Source organism: Dromiciops gliroides, chromosome 2 (assembly GCF_019393635.1).
Source record: "Dromiciops gliroides isolate mDroGli1 chromosome 2, mDroGli1.pri, whole genome shotgun sequence".
In the NCBI taxonomy this organism is placed as follows: domain Eukaryota; kingdom Metazoa; phylum Chordata; class Mammalia; order Microbiotheria; family Microbiotheriidae; genus Dromiciops; species Dromiciops gliroides.
In genome coordinates this window covers 547,776,355-547,791,323 of record NC_057862.1, presented here as the reverse complement: position 1 = coordinate 547,791,323, position 14,969 = coordinate 547,776,355, and the positions used below count along the sequence as shown (strand labels likewise).

Below are 14,969 nucleotides of genomic sequence, written 5' to 3'. Positions count from 1 at the left end.
ATATAACCTTCATTTCTGAATATATACCTCCCTTGTTCCCTACCCATAGAACTATCCCTTGTAACAAAGAAGAAAGAGGAAAAATAGTTCAGCAAAACTAACCAACTGAGCCTGATGATATAGGCAGGTAAGCCATACCTATCATTCCCTACCTCTGCGAAGATGGTGGGTGGGAGTGGAGAGATGATATCATTTTTTTTTTTTGCTCCTATGATGTCTAAAAATCTAAATGTGTGGTCACCTTAAATTAGAAACTTTAGTATCAGTCTTTGGGCATTAAGCATTTATTAAAGCATACTAGGTATTAGTTTTTGTTTTTGTTTTTTTTGTGGGGCAATGGGGGTTAAGTGACTTGCCCAGGGTCACACAGCTGGTAAGTGTCAAGTGTCTGAGGCCGGATTTGAACTCAGGTACTCCTGAATCCAGGGTCGGTGCTTTATCCACTGCGCCACCTAGCTGCCCCCATACTAGGTATTAGTAAAAAGGAAAACAGGTGGAGTTCAGAAAGTTAAGAAAAGGCCTATCTAGCCTAGAGTTCCAGCCTGGTTTGGTTCTTCCTCAAGTCCTCCACCACAAGCCGGCTTCAACCACAAACTGCTCGAGCAAAATGAGTGTGGAAGCTTTTTATAGGTCCAGAAGAGAAGTGGTCCTTTCACACTGCTTCAAGCTGATTGGTTAGCGTCATCCAAAACCATTGGTTCACTGGACTTGAAGGTGGTCTGGGGCTGAGTTCAAAGTCCTTAGCTTCTGAGAAAAATACCTACTTAAGGGCCAGCCAGGTGTGGTTACAATATAATTAACTTTAAGTAGGCTAATCAGCAAAGTCAATCACTCTCACTTAATTCAATCAGTTTAGATTAATCTCCAGGTGAGGCCTTTGAGTATCTGCCAAATCCCATTATTTTCTCACACTCCTCTTTAGGCACACATTTCATCATTATAATTAACATAGCATTCATCTTTCCTTTTTTTTTTCTATTTTGTTGTCATTGTGGGTATATGTATATATACACACATATACATATATATGTATACATGTGTATGTATGTATATATGTACACACACACACACACACACATATATATATATAATTTTTTCCTGGTTCTGTTCACCTTACTTTCTGTTCTTTCATATAAGTTTTCCTATTTTCTCTCTGATTTCTTCAGCTACTTCTTATAGCTGACAAATTTTTTTTTAAAGGTTATAGAAAAGTCATTTACTCAAATGCTGTGCCAAGAACAACGATTACAAAGCATTTGCCTAAAAAACCTGGCCCTCCCACAAAGCTAAGCAGACCCTGAGGATAGAGAGAGTGGGACTATAAACACCTTAGGTTTGTTGTAGGATAGTACTTTGACAATACCTAGTCTTTTAGTTGTTTTGGCCTGGTATTTACATTATATATAGTCTATATATACTTTTTTTTACATGTGTCTCCCAGATAGAATGTGAACTCCTTGAGGGCAGGGACTATTTCATGTTTGTCTCTGTATCCCAGTGTCTAGCACAGAGTAGGTGCTCAATAATAATAATTAATTATTATGCTTGCTGATAGGTGATTGCTTTTATGGTTGCTTATATCCAGGTTCCTAGATTTGCTCATTCAACAACTATGTATTAAACTCCTATCATATGCAATGGATTGTTAGTTTCCAAAGAGATAACAAATGAAATTAAGACATGGTTCTTATTGTCACTGAGCTTACAATACAGCAGAAGGCCATGCCATAACACACTAATCTATCATACAATAGGTTTAGTATAGAAAAGAATGAGTGTGATAGGTACAAAACACTCTAAATGTTGAAAGAAAATATTATTTCTGCTGTTTTTCTCCCTTGCATCCTTCCTCCTTTCCTTCTATTAAGCTGCCTAACATAAAGTCTGCTATGTTTCTACCATGGAGGTGGGGGTGACCTCCTTTGATTGGCTGCTCAAGTCTTTAAAACTGATGAGACTGAGTCATTAATTCTCTTTTCTGCCATCTTTTTGGCGACTCCTATCTCTTGTGCCCAATGTAGATGCCATGAACTGAACCAGTGAGAAAGGACTTTGCTTCCCTTGCTACCTTTCTTTTATCCTAGCTCTGAGAAATGGGTTTAGTGTTGTTTGTTTCTGGCATATACTGTTTGTCCCCAGTTCAGGTGCTGGCGGTGATCACCACAGAACTGGGATTTATTCTATGCCAGCCTACTGAAGCCCAGGTTACAGAAAGTTATGACCATGGGAGGTTAGAAATGTCAGAAAAGCCATCATAAGTCCAGAAACTGGAGAGTATAGAGTCTACTGGTAGCTATAGTAGCTGCATCCAGGGAAGAGCCAGTTCTGAGGAGAAACCTACTTGGCCCAGCCCAGTAGTAAACCAACCTGGTAGCTGCGACATTGTGTCCTGCCAGCAAGGGAACAATGGCTATTCCACACCCAGAAGTGAATTTGGTAGAGATTGCAAAGGGAGTAAAGGATTTTCAGAGCCAGGAAATAACCCTAACCTCCCACTTCTTTAGGGGAGATGTTTTGTAGGAATCACTTTTAAGTCTACTCTCCCCAAGGACAGAGTGTGTAGAGGGGAGTGTGAGTCCATCTGAGTTTGTTGTAGTTTGGTCACTACTATACTTTCTCAGTAAATACTCCTTTGTAAAAGGTAAGTGATGTTGATTGATATTGGGAAGTTGTTTTCTGGTCATTTAGTATTGGGTTGCACAGAGATGAGGGCTCATGAACAAATAGTATTAGAAAATACCTCCTCCCTCTTCAGGGTTACACTCTAGACTCCTGAGGTAGAGAAGTAGTAGCCATGCTCCAAGGAGCCAAGCTAATATGATTTTGAGTCGAGATCGAAGTCTATAGTCTGTACTATACCTGATTACTGCTTAATGACAGAAGATGAAAATTTGGTCATTAACCAGAACATAAAGAGAGGCCTCTCACAGAACCCTCCTGATGAACCAAGAAAATGGAGAAGTCAAATAATAGACTTCAGAGCTGTGTTAAAAGAGAGGTTGTAACACACCCTCTCTTACTGTTCCTAGTTGCCATACAGATTTGGTTGGCCAGAGAGGCTTGAGTTCTCTCTCTACCTCCTCCTCTTGTTGAGAATAAGAGAGAAGGGAACAAAGAAAAAGACAGAAGACAGAGTCCATTGAGTCCAGGTTCCGGATTTTTACAGTGACTTCCTAGGGGGTATATGCCAAGCAGTAGGTTAGAGTACGTACATTTTGGACACTTTTTTTCTTTTTTTGCAGGCCAATGAGTGACTTGCCCAGGGTCACAGAGCTAGTGTCAAGTGTCTGAGGTCAGATTTGAACTCAGGTCCTTCTGAATCCAGGGCCGGTGATTTATCCACATTGGACACTTTTTTCCATGTCAAATGACCTTTTATTAAGTTTCTTTAAGCCGGGGAGGCTTTCATTGTTTTGCCTTTGTATCCCTAGGGACTTGGCAGGCGATTCATAAATGGTAAATTGTAGGATTATTGTCCCCACTTTTCTTATGAGGTAACTTGAGAAGTTAAGGGATCTGCTCCAGATGAATTAGTTGCTAAGTGGTTTAGCTGGGACTCTAGTCTCTAAGCCTCCAAGTACAAACATCAAACACACTTAGGTAAAGGGAAAGAGATTAGGGCTCACTCTTGCCCTGGGCCACCCTTCCCCAGGAGCCAGAAAGAATAAAGTCATTGGCAGGCAGAGTGGGGCTGGTTTCCATGGTAACCACCGGGTCTTGGTTGCAGGGTCGAAGCTGCTCAGGGGCAATTTTTCTGATCTGAGCAAAGCCCAAGTTTCCGAACAGTTCCGGGACCGAGGTCAACCGGGAATATAAATGAATGCGGGTCAGGGAAGGCGGAAGCATGAAACCTCCCTCGAAGGAAGCAACAGGGCACAAAGTCTTATCCGATTTAGTATTCTAGTAGTTTTGTGGGAATGGGAGTATGGAAGCAGGAAGTAACAAAGCCCGAAGGATTCTGGGAATTGTAGTTTGATCGGTAAGGGGGATTCTAAGAGCCAAGGGAAATTCCGTTTCCGGTCTCTCGTAGGTCCTTTTGTTAGTCTGGTCCGGCTCCCGCGTGGGAGGTGAGTTAAGACTGGAGAATATGTATGTGGGTGTGTGTGCCCTCGAGGTGGGGGAGGGGGACAAGGGATCTATGACTGGAGGAAGAAGCTCCCGGTTCCTCCTTGCACGGGCATCTAACCTTAATCTCTGGGTTTTGGCGGGAGCCTTTGGCCTCTGATTTAGCGTTTGGGGGAGGGGCTGAGCGGGACAACACGCGCATGCGCTATGGGCGCCCCTCGCTCCTGGCTTGGGTTTGGCGCTTGCGCGTGTGTTGTGTGTTTTTACGTTTTGGGACTTAACTGTTTTGTGTGGTCTTGTATGTTCATGTGTGGTTGTGTTTGAGCTAGTGCGAGCTCCCCAGACACTCTCGAGGGTCGGGTTTGGGAATTTATGACTAAGGAGGAAAGAGATTGGGGCAGGTAGGTTTGGGGTCCAGAGTCAGGAAGACCTGAGTACAAATTCAGCTTTACATACTTTCTAGCTGTGTGACCTTGGGCAAGTCACTTAACCCTTGTTTGCCTCGGTTTCCCCCTCTGTTAAATGGGGCTCATAGTAGCACCTACCTCCCAAAGTTGTAAGGATCAAATGATATAATTGTAAAGTGCTTGGCACATAGTAAGCTCTATATAAATGTTAGCTATTATTATTATTATTAGACATTTTTCGGATCCCACCACTGTGTGACGTTGGACAAGTCCTCAAACCTCCGTAGTCGCCAGTTTCCTTATTTGTAAATCTGTTTCTGAGGTCCTTCCAGCCCAAGATCAAGGGTACTATAATGACTTGTTGGAAGAAGAGCAGGGAGAGTTTGTGTCTTGATGTGTATCTATTTGTTTGTGTGCTTATCTTACAAAGTAGTTCTGAAAAAAAGTACCTTGTTAAGGGGGCAGATAGGTGGTGTAGTGGATAAAGCACCGGCCCTGGATTCAGGAAGACCTGAGTTCAAATCTGGCCTCAGACACTTGACACTTATTAGCTGTGTGACCCTGGGCAAGTCACTTAACTCCCGTTGCCTAACAAAACAAAAAAGTACCTTGTTAGTCCTGCCTTAAAGTTTGCAAAGTACTTGACTTATATTATCTTTTTTGAGCCTCACACTACCACCATGTAGATGTTTTTATTCTGTTTTACAGATTTACAAACAGTCTGGTTAAGTGACTTGGCTAGGCTAGGGTCACACAGATGGTGTTGCAAGAATTTACAAATATGTGTGTGTGTAGGTATATGTGTATGTATATCATATATATCATCTGTGGAATCCATTATTCCCCCCCACTTCTCTTGAGCAGCTTGATGAAGAATTTTGGGTAAAATCAAGTAGGACATATTGAAAGGAAAAGTTACTTTTTTAGTAAAAGGAAAAAAAACCCCATTATGCTCCAGCTGTTATAAAAGCCTTTAGCATAGCCATTTACATTAGACAGGAGAAGACAATACAGTTATCCCTTTTACATCATGACTTTCCCCATTGCAGTATCAATAAATTGTGACTTGCCTTAAAAAACTAAATGGGAATTTTGGGGGAGTTTTGCAGAAGCCGTAGACGACACAGAAAATGTTTAGAAACTCAAATTGCATAAAATATATGTATAGTTTTACATCCACATATTTCATCTTTTAATACTCTAAACATCCCATAAAAGAAAAAGAAAAAATTCCGACCTTCTCTGGCATGAAGTGAGGGCCAAACAATTTTACACAGATTTTTCGATTGTGGGGGTGTCTTCCCCTAACCCCCTTGATGTGGAAGGAATAACTGTATTTTCTTTATCAGTTAATTAGCATTTGTTAAGCTCCTACTCTATGCCTTATTATATGAATAAAGAGAAGTGGGTGAGTTCCTGGAATTATTCTAAATTGTAAAGCGATTATGGAGAACTGTGGAATATGGATGCTGATTGAACCATACTATTTCTTTTGTTTTTGATGCTGTTTTTCTTTTTTGAGGTTTTTCCTTTTTTTGCTCTGATTCTTTTATAACATGACTAATGCAGAAATATGTTTAATGTTATTATATATGTGTATATATATATATATATATCTCCTATATCAGATTACCTGCTGTCTAGGGGAGGGAGGGAGAAAAATTTGAAATTTGAAATCTTATATAAACAAATGTTGAAAACTATCTCTACATGTAACTGGAAAATAATAAAATACTTTTATCAGGAAATAAAAAAGATTATGGGAAGGGAGATGATGAAGGAGACAGTGTCATAAAATAGAGTCAGTTATGTTCTTCCCAAAATTCACTTTTGACAGTAGTAAGTGCCTAAAGTGGCATTCAAATGCATGTTTTCCTAATTCCATCTCCAGAGCATGAGTTAGTTTTATTATACCATAGGTGTGTTTTTTTTCCCCCTGGGGCAATGGGCATTAAGTGACTTGCCCAGGGTCACACAGCTAGTAAGTGTCAAGTGTCTGAGGCTGGATTTGAACTCAGGTACTCCTGAATCCAGGGCCCATGCTTTATCCACTGCCGCACCTAGCCGCCCCCCAAAGGTGTGTTTTTGAATGAACTCTTTGTGCCTATTTGAAGGCAGTTCACAGTTGCTTGATGCTCACCTTGTCATTTGTGTGTTCCAGGGTCTCTGGGCTACCTCTTCAAGGGCCGTGGATGAGGCTGGTGGATCTCTTTGGTTGATAGCATCCTATCATGGGCTGCTCTCTTATTCCTCCTGGTAGCTCCTGCTAGAGGCTGGGGAACAGCCTGGATATTCCACGAGGCTGATTAACTTTGGGAAAGAAATGTGAACTTCAGAAAAAAGAACCTAACTGAAGAAAATTACTCCTAAAACTATCAAATCCTCATTTCCCTGGACAAGTTGAGAATTTGAGAATGAAAGTAGAAGATACCTTCACAGTTGTAATTCATCCTAGGAAGGAGACAGGTCTGACTCCCAGAGAGAACTTCAGGAAAGAGGCTGGAGCCATAAGAAGTTGGAGCTTTTGGTACTAGAGAGATTTCCCTTTATTATACCTGGGAGATCAGGACTTGAGTGAAATTATACATATCAAGGCAGCAGGGAAGGGGTGACCATGGAAAAATTACCCCAATCTCTTGAAGAGAGAGGTAAGGATTAAAAGAAGGATGGGGCCAAGTAGAACAGGGGTTAATCTCCCAAGGGTGGGGAAAGTAGAAAAACACTTTAAGGAGGCTACTGAGTATGATAATTAAAGAGCTAGGAAGCTTAGTAAGGGAGATGTTAGGGATTTCAAGAGATTTTCTTTTTTTCAGCTTAGTTTTCACCTTCCTTTATTTATATATACTATGTTGCACTCTCCTAAGCATTGGTTTCACCTATGGTGGGGTTTGGAAGTTAAGGAGAGCTCAAGCACTCTACTTCTTTCTAAGCTTTTTACTATAAGAGTTGGGAATTAGTGGCTCTCTGTTTCTTCTAGAATAAAATAAAACCCCCTCAGCTTGGTTAGTGTGACTCCAGCCTCTATTTTCCAAACTTATTTCACATTATTTCACATTATTCCCCTTTACACATTCCGTATGAAGGCCAAACTGGCATATTTGGTGTCCCCAGAATTTGGCATTCTGTGTCCAGTTGGTGCCATTCATTGCACATGCTGTTTCCTATGCCTAGAATGCCCCTTCTTCCCAGAGCTGAGGTCATATGTCCTCCTTATGCCTACTGAGAGGAAGCTTAGCTGGAGCCAAGCAGGCCCCATACGAGGCTCTACCTCAGATGAAGATGGGCCTTGAGAAATGAAGGAGCACAGCCTCCCCTCTCTCCCTCAGTGCTTCTGTCCCCATTCACTGATACTCTGCTTGAACTCATCCCTCAATGGCTAACATTACTCTCCCCATTATGGTGATGCAGAACCTCTTGCTACTAACCCTTCCCCCTGCACTGCCCTTGCCCCCAGCCTCAGGGGCCCACTTTCTTGTTCCCATTCACTTCAGGCCTCCTCTTTCCCTTGCCTTGTCCCACTCTTGAACAGCCTGTGCTGTGCCCTCGGTAGAGTCTGCTCTGTAGTTAACAAACTTTCATTTCAAATTTAATCTCTTCTTTTCTCAGCCTTTCCATCTTCTGTAAGTCACTCAGATCAGGCTTCCTTCTGATCATTGTGCTTCTCTCATCACCCTTTTGGGTTCTGACTATAGTTTGAGCTCCCCAATTCACTGGTTGTGGCAGGGGAGTCGGAATGCTCATTACTTCCCATTGCCGCCAATGGTCTTCTCTCTGACACCCTTGCTTAGCAGTCTTTTCTTCGACAAGTTCACACTATCCAGATTTAGTGCCGGTCTGGGTTCTGGTGATGGTTTATCTAGTGACCCCTCAGGACATTCTCCCTCATAGTGAGTTCATGGCTGACTCACAGCCTTTCTTTACACTCCAATGCCTGTACAATGCTAGTACAACTTGGGGACCTCAACTTAAATATTAACATTCCCTTAAATGCCCTAGTTTTCTAGTTCCTCAGTCAACTGAATTTCTATGATCTATGCTTTCACTTAGCTACACACAGAGATGGTAGTCCTACTCATGATCTTGCCACCACTTACAAATGTTCTACCTCCATGTTCATGGACTCTGAAATTCTTGTGTCTTATCAGCTCTTGTATCATCCCATGTTTCCCTGTGCCTTACAAGCCTGACCTCTTTGTCCTCACCGTGACCTCCAGTCTTTCCATCCCTCAGTTCTTTCCCAGGTTGTTCCCCCTGCCTTGCCTACATCCTGCTTCTTTCCTGATCTCAACACCTTAGTGAATGATTTGAACTCTACAGTGTCCTCTACTCTCGAGTCCCTTGCCCCATTTTCTAAAGTGTATGCTAGGAAATTTATTGTATATGTGAAGCGAGTTGGTTGTTGAGATGATTTTATTTTTTGTGGCAGGATCCAAAATTTCTTAGTCTGGGGCAAATCGGATGTCAGCTTCTCTTCATCAGGCCAGAAGTGTGCGTTGATCTTGGCTGTGCTAATGTCATATGGCTTCTTTATAGTCTCCTTTTATCTGGCATTTGCTGGCCACAATGAATAATACCAGGTTGGTGGTGGTCTCCTTCTTCATATCAAATTCATTGATTAAGAGAAACTTGATGATGCATGTTGATTGTGCTTGTTCCTCCTGGGGGCACTTTTCTTAGTGTATTTGGACTGTCTCCAATCCTGAAGGGACTTGAGTTTCCAGAAGGTGGAGGACATGCACATTTTTCCCCCTTTTTGTGGCTATATATCCTTTAAAACCCCCTTCTTGTTTTTCAAGGCCTTTAATTTGGCTTCTGTTTTGGGGGCAGCCACGTCCTTCTTCACTTTCAGTGCCATCTTGGGGGGAAAAGCACCGCATTGTTCTATTACTGATCATACCCCACCAAACCCTGATCCAGTATTACTCTTACTCTCTGCCTCCTTTCCTTTCCCCCTACTGCTGAGTGAACTGGAGGATGTCAGAAACCTTAATTGGATCCACTGTAGATTATGTTATGGAATCTCAGCTGGCCTCTCACTGCAGCAAGGCAATCCTTCTGCTCTCTGTAATTGACTCTGTATCCCATTCTACATAGCATCTGTTCCAAAGATTTTAAGCTGCCCTGAGGTATCACCTCCACCTGCCTTCTCAGCTGAGGACCTTGCTTCCTACTTTACTGAAAAAATTAAGTCCATTTGACAGGAGCTCCCTCTTCTCTCTTTCTCTTCTTACATCTTTCCTACATCTTCTCCCACTATCTTTTTCACTCCAGTCTAGTGAAGAAGTGGCCCTTCTTGTGATCAAGGTCAGCTTCTTTACGCATACCCTTGGTTCTTTCCTCTTTCACTTTCTCCAGCAGTTTACCTGCCCCCAATATCAAACAGAATATGGGAATCACAGAATTTTAAGTATTGGAAGTGACTCTAGTGGTCATTTATCATAACTTGTGCCCAAAAGGAATCCTCACTATAACATATCTTACAAAATATTTTCCAGCTTCTTTTCAGTCTTCAGTCTAATCCTTAGTCTCTTTCTAATCTTCATTCTCTTTCCTATCTACAATGGCTTCTTTCTTGATGCCTACAAACATGCCTATGTCTCCTCCATTCTTAAAAGACTCTTGATCCTACCAACCCTGCTTGTTAGCCTATATCTCTTTTCTCCTTCTCAGCTAAATTCTGAAAAATATAGCTCTATGTGGTGCCTCTACTTCCTCTCATCTCTTTTGTAAATCCTCTGGAGTATAGCTTCTAACCTAGTCATTCCATTGGAATCGCTCTCTTCAAAGTTACCAGTGATCTTTTAGTTGCTGGAACTAAGGGTTTTTCCCTAATCCTCATCCTTTTTGTACAATTTGATACACTTGTTCACCTTCTCCTCCTGCCTGTCCGATGGTCTCTTTTGAGGCTCCTCTACTGGTTTTTCATCCATGGCACATGTACAAATCATGAGTCTTCCACGAGTCTCTAATATGGGCCCCCTTCTCTTTTCCCTCTGTGCTGGATAACATGGTGATCTCCTCAGGTCCCATGAGTTTAATGTTCATTTTTATGTAGATGACTGCCAGATCTCTGTATTTCACTCTAGTCTCCTAAGATCCAGTCCCATATCATCAACTGCCTTTTAGATATCTCAAACTGGATGCCCCATGGGCGTCTCAAACTCCACACATTCAAATTAAACCTTCCCCTCTTGAACTTCGCTGTTAATGTCAGGGTGCCATTATCCTTCCAGTCACCCAGATTTATAACCTGTCATCCTCAATACTCACCCCACATATAAAATCCATCACCAGATCTTTTTGTTAATACCTTCACAACATCTCTCGTCTGTTTCCTTTTCTCCACTCACAAAGCTTGTTCTTAAAATGTAAGTCTGACCATGTCATACATGCCATCTTCCCCCCTCAGTAAACTACAGTGGTTCCCCATTACCTGTAAAATCAGATAGAAAGTTATATTGGCATTTAAAGGTTTTCACAATATGGTCCCTTCCTACCTTCCAGTCTTGTTACATTTGACTCCCCTCTATGTACTCTGCAGTGCAGCTCTACTGGACTACTTGCTGCTCTTTGTCCTCTTGTCTTTCTACCTAGACACTGGATATACCCCTGCTTGTAATGTTTTTTCTCCTCTCCTCACCTCTGCCTCTTAGGATCCCTGGCTTTCTTCAAGACAGCTCAAATGCTACCTTCTGCAGTAGGCCTTTCTCAGTCTCCTCAGCTGCCAGAGCCTCTTCTCTGAGATATCCTCCATTTATTCTGTATGTATCTTGTATGTATTGATGTACATGTTGCACACCTCTTGGAATGTGAGCTCCTTTCTTTATACCCCCAGCTCTTAGTACAGGGCCTAGCATGTAGGAAGTGCCTAATAAGTGCTTGCAGACTGATTTTTCCCTAGCAGAATCTTGTGCTTCCTTTAAAGTTCAGTGCATGTACTTCATCCTATGGGAAATCTTTTTAAAATCCTAGAATTTTATTGTTGGAAGGGAACTTAGTAGCCATCTAGACCAAAAGGAATCCCCACTATAATGTTATACTTAAAAAGTGGTCATTTAGCCTCCGCTTAAAGGGGACCCCTCTAACTCCTATAGCAGCTCATTCCTGATTCCCCTAGATTCTAATGTTCTCTCCTCAGATTATTTTTGTACTAGTCTGTATATATGTTGTATCCTTCAGTGGAATATAAACTCTGAAGTAAGAGACTGTAATTTTTATCTTCGTATTCTTAGTATCCAGCACAGTTTAATAAATGTTTGTTAAATTAAGTTTTCTCTTGTCAAATTACTTTTATATTTATTCTTATGTTATCCTTATAGAAATTCATTGAGGCACATATCATTTCCATTTTACATGTTAGGAAATAGATTTGAATAGAAGAAAATCGTTGCTTAAGATACTACAGTATATACCCTTTGAGTGGTAGTGCTATCACTACTAGGCCTATACTCCAAAAAGATTAAAGAAAGAGGAGAACCCATATACACAAAGATAGGTATATGTGTGTGTATGTATATATGTATATATATGTATGTGTGTGTGTTTATATATGTATATATCAGCTTTTTTTGTTTTAGCAAAGAACTGGAAAGCTAAGGGTTTGTCCATTACTTGAGAAATGACTAAACAAATTATCGTGTATGAATGCAATAGAATATTATGTCAAGAAATGATGAAAGGGACTATTTTAGAAAAACCTGGGAAGATTTGTATAAATTGATACAGTGAAAGGAGCAGGACCAGGAGAATAATTATGATAGCATTATCAATAAGAACAATTTTGAAAAAATTAAGAGCTCTGATCAATGCAGTGAACAATCACAGTTCCAGAGGAGGCATAATGAAATATGCTACATATTTCCTGACACAAGTGATTGACTCAAGGTACAAAATACGACACACATTTTCAGACAGCCAACATAACATGGGAATTTGTTTTGCTTGACTGTGTATTTGTTGAAATGTCTCCTTCCCCCCCCCCCACCAGTTTGGGTATATATGGTACAGAGGAGGCTAGGGGTAGTGAGAAAGAAAAGAAAAGAAAAGTGGGTCTTTGAAGCATCTTTAACTTTGTACAGAAGAGAACAGAAAGCAGGCCAGAAAGACTCACAGACAAATTAGAGCAGCTTCTAAAATTACACATTGACTTTATCAAATATTTGAAAAGAAAAGCATGCCATACACAATCAAGATGCATAGTTTCAGATGCAATCTTTCTGTATACAAGGAAATGCTACTTTTATTTTGTGTTTTAACTTAAGAATTAAAGTTTAATAAAAAAAAGATGCCATTGTTTGGTAATGACAGAGTCATTAGGCAGGAATTCATGGCTTTTTAAGTATTTTTATAGAAAGAACATATTTCTATTTCTATATATAATATGGCCTATCTAAAAAGGCAATTTCTTGAAAGAGTTCTACAAACTAATGTTTTGCATATACTCTAAGCTCAAGAAGAGCATAAGAATTTTTTCCTTCAAGTGGCATAGATGAAAGGCAGAGTTGAATGCTAGCCTCTATATCACACAGCAGATAGGAGGTAGAACTGTGACTTTATAACATAGGTTTGATTCCCAGACCAGGCCTGTATTGTCATAAAGAAAAAAAAGTTTGGTTGATGGCTTTTATTTTTAACTTCCCACTTGTTTCTGGATAGAGCCTCTCCACCACCAGATCTCTAGTTTTGGAATCAAACCTTCTCTTGTAACAAAGAAAAACAGTCAAGACAAAAGAACTGATACAGGGACCCTGTATAATAATGTATGGTACTGAAGAAAGGGCATTGCCTCAAGTCAGATGACCTGGCAAAGTGGATAAAGCACCTCCTCTGGAGTCAGGAGGACCTGAGTTCAAATGCGGCCTCAGACATTTGACATTAGCTGTGTGACCCTGGGAAGTCACTTGACTCTCATTGCCCCACCAAAAAAAGTCAGATGATCTGGATTCACAGGGGCAAGTCATAGCCTTTTGGGACCTTAGTTTCCCTTAAGGGAGTTGGATTAAGATGACTTTTGAGGCCCCTTTCAGCTCTAGAATGAATGTTGCGCCTCTTTTGTGTCCTGCCTCTCAGTTATGGAGGGAAAGTATGTTTTGTTATCTGTTCTGTTGAACCAGGATTGATTATTAAAAGCACCTAGAGTTTATGTTCTTTTCATTGACATTATTATAGTTGTAATCTGTCTTGTTCTCCTTATTTCACTCTGCCCTAACTTCAGTTTACCATGAAGATAAGGAAAGTGTCAGATTTAAATGAACTTAAGTCAGCATTCATGGCTGTTCTGTGATGCTAGGCAATGGTGGGATCAGTTCCTTGGCTCCTGTTTGATTTCCCTCTTTTGGGATATGGTAGTGTATGATTTTTTTTTTTTTTGTGAAGTAATTGGGGCTAAGTGACTTGCCCAGGGTCACACAGCTAGTAAGTGTTAAGGGTCTGAGGCTGGATTTGAACTCAGGTACTCCTGACGCCAGGGCCGGTGCTCTATCCACTGCGCCACCTAGCTGCCCCCAGTAGTGTATGATTTAGCATTTTTTTAGATGACTTCCTATGTGCAAGGTGAGCTGGGGATACAAAGACAAAAAAAATCATAAAACAATCTGCGCTCAAGAAACTCAGATTTTCCTGAGGATGCAACATGTAAACACACATGGACATATACATGTATATGTATATATACACACATACACACACACATAGTGTGTATGTGTGCATGTATATATGATACAGATTTGAGGAAGGAAGGAGAGAGCACAAACTTCCAAGAGACTTCCTCTAGCAGCCGGCTTATAAAGTGAGTTTTCCAGGAAGCTCAATCTTCTGAGGAGGGAAATCCTGTGCATGGGCATGAAGGTGGTATATGGCATGCTGAATTCTGAAAACAGCAAGCAGACCAGTGGCTGGACTATAGACTATAAGAAGGAGAGTAGTGATGTATAAAAAATTTGGAAGGGGAGGTAAGCTCCATATTATGAAGGACCTTAAATACCAAGCTGAAGAATTGGTATTCTAGTCTAGAGGCAATAGGAAACCATTGATTTTTCTTGAGCAGGAGAATGATGTGGTCAGACCTGTGCTTAAGGACTTTTTTGGGGACACCTGTGTGGAAGTTGGAACTATTTGTAGGTAAGGAGACTGGAAGCAGGGAGAACAATAAGGGGTTATTGCAGTATATTAGAGGGGACTCCCATTAGGTGTGGGGATTTCCGACTTAGCCTTGGAGCTACCAGGGGAGATGGATCTCTCTTAAAAGTTTCTTCTTTTTTTTTTCTCTAGCTTTGCCATCTCAAGATTCAGCCCTCTCCCAAAAGAAGAACTCAGGGGAGGATCAAATGACTGCTGTGGTCCTGACCACCAAGCCCCAGGTGATTTATGGTTTCTTTTCTTTCTGGAAATGGTGTATCTGTTCAAAGAATGGATGCGTTTTCTTCCCTTGCCTGGTACATTTCAAAGAGCCCAGTGGTAGAAAATGTGTTCTACAGTTGAATAGTAGTTCTGACCTCC

The 14,969-nt window shown here is 41.1% G+C and overlaps 1 protein-coding gene across 4 annotated transcripts in view; it reads left to right on the top strand.

Annotated features, from left to right (window-relative positions):
- LOC122742899 (zinc finger protein 501-like) overlaps nt 1-14,969 on the top strand; it is a 42,774-nt gene that overhangs the window by 16,423 nt on the left and 11,382 nt on the right. The window contains exons 4-6 of one of the 4 annotated variants that reach the window (XM_043987474.1): nt 50-127; nt 6,634-7,120; nt 14,742-14,830. In XM_043987474.1, the coding sequence (XP_043843409.1) occupies nt 7,087-7,120; nt 14,742-14,830 (123 nt within the window). In that variant the 5' untranslated portion in view covers nt 50-127; nt 6,634-7,086. Of the gene's footprint in view, nt 1-49; nt 128-4,026; nt 4,068-6,633; nt 7,121-9,735; nt 11,234-14,741; nt 14,831-14,969 lie in introns of those variants that run through there. The other 3 variants (XM_043987475.1, XM_043987476.1, XM_043987477.1) reach the window with 3 other exon arrangements.